General features: G+C 46.6%; 1 protein-coding gene across 2 annotated transcripts in view; it reads left to right on the top strand.

The window, feature by feature from the left end:
• Positions 1 to 5187: 5187 nt before the first annotated feature.
• The window catches only part of ENTPD7 (ectonucleoside triphosphate diphosphohydrolase 7), a 37976-nt gene continuing 37163 nt past the window's right edge, over positions 5188 to 6000 (top strand). For both annotated transcript variants that reach the window (XM_032882479.1, XM_032882474.1), the window contains exons 1-2: positions 5188 to 5364; positions 5626 to 5728. In XM_032882479.1, coding sequence (XP_032738370.1) covers positions 5721 to 5728 — 8 coding nt within the window. In that variant the 5' untranslated portion in view covers positions 5188 to 5364; positions 5626 to 5720. The remainder of the gene's footprint in view (positions 5365 to 5625; positions 5729 to 6000) is intronic.

The following is a 6000-nucleotide window of genomic DNA, read 5'->3' as shown; positions in this document are numbered from 1 at the left end:
ATTTGTGATACAGCTATAGAAAAATAATGCAGGGGGGCCTGGGTGGCTCAGTCGTTGAGTGTCTGCCTTCAGCTCAGGTCATGGTCCTGGGGTCCTGGGATCGAGTCCCGAGTTGGGCTCCCTATGCAGCGGGAAGCCTGCTTCTCCCTCTGCCACTCCCTCTGCTGTATTCCCTCTCTTGCTGTCTCTCTCTCTGTCAAATAAATAAAATCTTTAAAAAAAGAAAAAGAAAAGAAAAAGAAAAAGAATGCAGGAACTCTCTCATGGGTCATTGTTCTCTTTAGTCTTGTCTTCTAGCACCTTGCATAGGTCCCTCTTTTCCTTCGTCTTTTTCATGTTATCTTACCAGGGCTTCCCAAACCTAGTCTCTAGTGGGAATGCTCAAAATCCCGCATTTTATAAGGCAGAGCCATCAGTCTTGTTGGTCTAAACCTCTTCTGCCTAGGCTAAGCCCAGGGATCCCACTTTTGTGGACCAAACATACAGATTAAAGTTCATAAACCTAGCTACTCTGCCTTCCCACCAGGCCAACTAGTGACAGGTCCACTCACAAAGCTGCCAGGTTTTCAAACAAGTATTCTTGCCGTCACAGAAGCATACATGAGCAAAGTGCTACAAGAGCAGAGAAAAAGAAGCACCCAGGAAGACTGGGTGGAGCTCACAGGTGACATGTGAGTTGGCTTCTGAAGGATAAGCAGGAATTCATTTCGTAAAGAAGTGAAAGAAAGTCATTTATGCGGAAGTAATAGCCAGTACCAAGGCTCAGAGGTAAGAGAAGGCATAATTCTGAGAACTGCAAATATGTCACGGTGTGGGTGAGAATAACTACTGGGGAGCTAGAGGATGTTGGGGCTAGATCTTATCAGGTATTGGAAGTCACATGTATCATTTAGGAGAGTACAGGTGACAGAACTACCCGATTCAATGGGCTTAAAAATGAGAGCAGTAATGAATTTAGTATCTCTAATAAGTCCATAGGTAGAGCTTCTCCTGTGTTCATTAAGTTAGCAACAATGTTAATGATGTTATCTGTACTTCTATTCTGTTATTTCTAGGCTTCCCCCCACCCCCACACCCTGAGTCTCCCACCCTATGGTTCTAAGATGGCTACAGAGGCTCCAGGCCTCATATCCTTAAGATTACTTCTAGAGGCAGAAAAGGGACTTTCTCTTCTTACTCTCATTATGTAAACTTTTTATACTCTTTATAAGTTGGATAAAACCTCTCCCAGAAATGTTTCCCCTCTTCCTCTCGTTCCTCCCAACAGCTGGCTTCCCTTTGGTATCATTGGCTAGAATTGCATCATATTCCCAGGCTCAATATTTGGTTAGGGAGTGGGACACCATGATCGACTTAGACCAATCACAGTTTACTCCCTGGGGCTGGTGTTGGAGCCTGGCACTCTTTATGCATATGGCCAAGCAGAGCAGTGTGGTTATAAGAATAAATTGGGATTCTGTTAAGAATTGAGAATTAAGAATTAAGAAAAGAGATTGTTGGCTTTTTGGGTAGGCAGTCAGCAGAATCTGCCACACCATACCAAGGAATCTGGACTGTATCCAGTTGGGATGGGGAACCACAAAGATGTTAAAATGGGAATTAGCATGATTGTATTTCACTATATCAGAATGGAGGGGTACTAAGGAGGGACATGAGTCTAGAGATAGGGTCACCAGCTAGAAGGCTTCATCAGAAGATTTTGGAAAGGATTTTAGAAACTTGAATTAAGAACAGCTAGTCATTAACTGGATGAAATAGGTGTTGGGGAGGAAAATATTTTCTATTTCCCTCAAGATTCTCTTGGCAGACCTAAGAATTAAATTGACATGAGACAGATTAACAGGAGAAAATAAAATTTAATTACATATAGATGGGGCTTCCACGAGACTAAGGGGCCTACAGGTAGTCAGGCAATTGAGGCTGATATGCCATTCTGAGCTGGGACTTCAAAGGGAAGGAGGACAATTCACAGGAAGAAGAAAAAGAATAAATGTTTGTAAACAAATGTTTGTTGAGCCATATAGAAAAGATGGGACACAGAGAGGAATCTTAATAAAACGACTTTGCTAAGTTCCTCCCTCTGTGTCACACCTAGTTCCATATTATACTGTAGTTACTTGTGGTGCTAGCTCCCTTCCTGGAGCAGGTCCTCTATCCAAATTCTTGTAGGCAGGTTGGGGGGGGGTGGTTTGAAAGGCTCTTCTTGAGCCTTCTGTTTGTTAAAAATAATCAGCCTAAAATAATGCACATGCAAAAGAGTCGCCTTTGGGGGTGGCAAATTTTGCTCCCCTACAGCAGAAAAGAAGTAGAAGGAAGAGATTCTAAAATGACTTGCAAATTTCTACTTGGGTGGATCACAGGGTAGTTCATTAAAGTTGGGCATATAAATGGAGGAGGTTTGGGTGGATAAAGTAAGAGTGGCAAGACAATGAGTTTTGTCATAGGCAAGGAGGTGCCTACAAGGCATACGAAGAGAAGACAGTAAACTTGGAAAGGAGAGTGAAGATGACAGTACTTCAACTCCTTTAGAGATTAAGGCAGGATGGTGTGTGGAATGAAGGAGAAAGGAGGGGAAATAAAGTGATAGAGACAACTGATACCAAGTGTGGGGCTGGTATGGCTGATTTTGCTCAGAGCTGGGTAGAGTCAAGGACTTCTTGAGAAAATTGTAAATGTAACTGAAGGCAAGTCTTTGAAAAGCAGTTAAAGGCCAGTTTTGAAATATGGATTTCTGTAATTTGTTTCAACATGTTGAGAGTTACAGCAAATGAGATGGGGAAATGATCTCAACCTACTTCTTTTGGCCTCCTGACTGGAAACCTCAGAACTCAGGCCTGTGAGCTGTTAATCAGATAAGGACTGCAGGCTTTTGTAAAGAATCATGTTTTACAAATTCCTGGATGCATATGGACTTACTGAAGGAAGTATTATCCAAGTGCAATGGACAAAGAAAGTATAATGAAGTATTGGGATTAAAATATGGATTTCTTTTCTGTTCTATAATAGTAGTTATTAAACATAAGTTAGAAGATGTTTCAATGCACCTTAGCTCTAAGTTAATATAGATCATAAATCACATGGATTAAGTACTATTTAAAACATAAATAGGAATTCTGTTCCCATGCAAAAACACCCATTTATTGAACCACTGGATTTTGAAATATACATAGGTTAGACAGAATGGCGCAGTTGGCAGGCAACCTCAAGATTAAATATATATATATATATATTCCAAAACATTTGTTGAGTTTTTCCCATGACTACCCGAGCTGAGCTCTGGAATAATATAAACACCTGATATTTGTATAATTTTGGAGTTAATCCTAACTTTATGCAACTATTCTACCCAATGTGACTTTTGGAGGCCCAGATAAAATATAACACCTGAAGCAGAGTAGGGAATTAAAGGACAAAAAAGAATAGAACACTGAGAATCGATGATAAAAGTTAAGTTAGGAACCGAATCCAGGCTGGGAGGGAAATGGAGGGAAGAGCCTGAACATATAAACTGGACAATGTCAGACCATTAGAATTGTGACCCATGACCTCTACAGCAATCAACCTAGAGCTCTCACTACTGCTCACTATCGGCTTCCCTGCCTTCTCACTTAGGATCAATCAAAGAAAGCCGAATATGCTCCCCACAATCACATGAGATGCCCTGCTCCTAGTAAGCCCACCCCCAGCTTCCCTATGTTAATACTCTCAAATCAGAGCATACATGAAGCCTTCCTCCCCCACCCCCCCTCCAGTTTAAGCTTTCCCATTTCCCTGACAGTCTTTTTTTTTTTTTTTTTAAGATTTTATTTATTTATTTGTCAGCGAGAGAGAGCAAGCACAGGCAGACAGAGTGGCAGGCAGAGGCAGAGGAGAAACAGGCTCCCTGCTGAGCAAGGAGCCTGATGTGGTACTCGATTCCACGATGCCGGGATCATGACCTGAGCCGAAGGCAGCCGCTTAACTAACTAAGCCACCCAGGCGTCCCTCCCTGACAGTCTTAAGGTCTCTGTCAAATATAAGTGTTGATGGTTGGCTGCCTTTTTATAGTAGGTATAGGACAAATAGCCTCTTTTTGATCCCAGTGGGGTGGTCTTCATTTATTTCTACATTCATTCCCTTATTTGTTATACATTAGGTGTATTGTATACGCCTGACAATACCCAGCCTTGCTGTGGAAGCAGTAATCCCTGCCCTCAAGCATATTCTGTCGACTGGGACAGAAAGACACACAAATTGTAATTCAATATGGTAAGTGAAACAACACGCATATATTACGGGGTTGTAAGTCAAGGAAGGTTTTTAGGGGAGGTGACCCCTAAGCTAAGTGGTAAGGAATGAGTATGATTGGCTTGGCTAAGTGGCCGGGAAGGATATTCAAGGCGGATGGAAGGGTGGAGAAGGCAGAATGAACAAAGCCTAAGAGGGCAGAAGCCACGGATGTGCGTTGTTGAAGCACAGGAAAGAAGGTGAGGAGCCGCAGAAGAGGCTGCATGGGCGGGTCCTGGATCGCCATGTGTATGCCACGTTTGTAAGGGCTTGGACTTTATCCTGTCCAAAGGGCTCCCTCCTGGAAATGAGAGAAACGGTTGGTGTCAGCTAGGAAGAAGAACATTAAGGAAACATTCATTACCTCTCTATGTATTACTGTCAGGTCCGAGAGGGCAGGGGCACAGGGGCTCACGTCTGGCACACAGTAGACATTCAATGAATGCTGAAGGAATTCGTTGTAAACGATATTGCCCCCCATTTCTGTTTCTCTAACAGGACAAAACAAGGAAGCGAGGGCATAAGTCTGGGAGGCTATAGGGAAGGTTTAATTCTGGCGATCACGGTTGCTGCACAAAATACCTCTGATAGGTTGTGGACAAGGGATGCATTTCTCTCGTGGCCTCTGCAAGACTCACCTGCCGGCGCCGCTCAGTCCTGGAAACGGCCGCGCAGCAAGAAGCTAGCAGAGAAATCGCGCCGCCAGGAGGGCAGCGGGCGCAGGGCACCCCTGCACCGCTTCGCCGGGCTCACGGGAGCGCCCACCCGGCCCGTCAGGGCGGAGCTACGGCACGACGCCTTTCCGGATTGGACGCGCGCTAAATCCCGGGGCGGGCATTAGAAGCCGAACGCTCTTGGGGACTGGCCACTCTGGCGAACGGACGTGCGGCCGGCGCAGCTAGTTCGCCCGCAGCCCCGGCTGGGTGGAGGCTGGGCCCCTCTCCGCGGGTCTGCAGTCGGTCATTGGCTCCCTGCGGTTTCCTTGGGGACGTGGCGCCGCCGCTCGCCCAGGCCTCTTTCCCGCTGGGCGAAAGGCCGCGGGGAAGCGCGCTGGACCGGGCGGAACGTTGCCGAGGGAGCCTGCGGGCCGCTCGACCTGTGAGTGCGAGCGGGGGAGGGCCGCGGGGCTGGGAGAGCCGGGGAGGGCGGAGAGGGGAAGTGGGCACCCCCACCTCGCCACCTGGGAAGCGCCGCTGCCTCGAGAACGCCCGGCTCCCGGGGAGTCGGCTTAGCGTCAGCTGGGCCCCGGGAAAAAGAGCGGACGCATATGGGGCGGGTGGGCGCCTTGGCCTTCCCTCGGAGGTCTAGTCCTGTGGGCACTGCTGGAGGTAAGCCTGAAACCCCACGCACTCTTAACAGGCTGCAGACTTAGGAGATGCCTGAGACAAGGAGACCAATTTCTCAGGGCAAAAAGAAAAGGAGGTGACAGGCACTGAGACCACTGAAGGGATCCCATGGCTAGGTAAGGCTGCACATTTTCTCCTCAGCTTGGGGCGCAGTTGGGGGTGGCAGGTAGGTGGAGGGGCCCTGGCATGTTTTTACAAGTGAGGTTTTCCCTAGTGCTGCATCTGGACTTGGCTGCTTGGTCGGATGGATGCAAAGAAGATCAAAGTGATTTAGTGATTTTTTTTTTTTTTTTTTTTTGAAGGCAGACACAACTGTAGTTTCTGGCTCATAACCCCAGGGTGATGGAGTGAGTGCTTGCTGACATGTGAAAAGTGCTAAAATGTAATG

The sequence above is a fragment of the Lontra canadensis genome, unplaced genomic scaffold (genome assembly GCF_010015895.1).
Source record: "Lontra canadensis isolate GAN:19392208 unplaced genomic scaffold, GSC_riverotter_1.0 scaffold3, whole genome shotgun sequence".
Taxonomy (NCBI): Eukaryota; Metazoa; Chordata; class Mammalia; order Carnivora; family Mustelidae; genus Lontra; species Lontra canadensis.
Note: the sequence above shows the minus strand (reverse complement) of the source record. Positions and strands in the feature narration are given on the sequence as shown.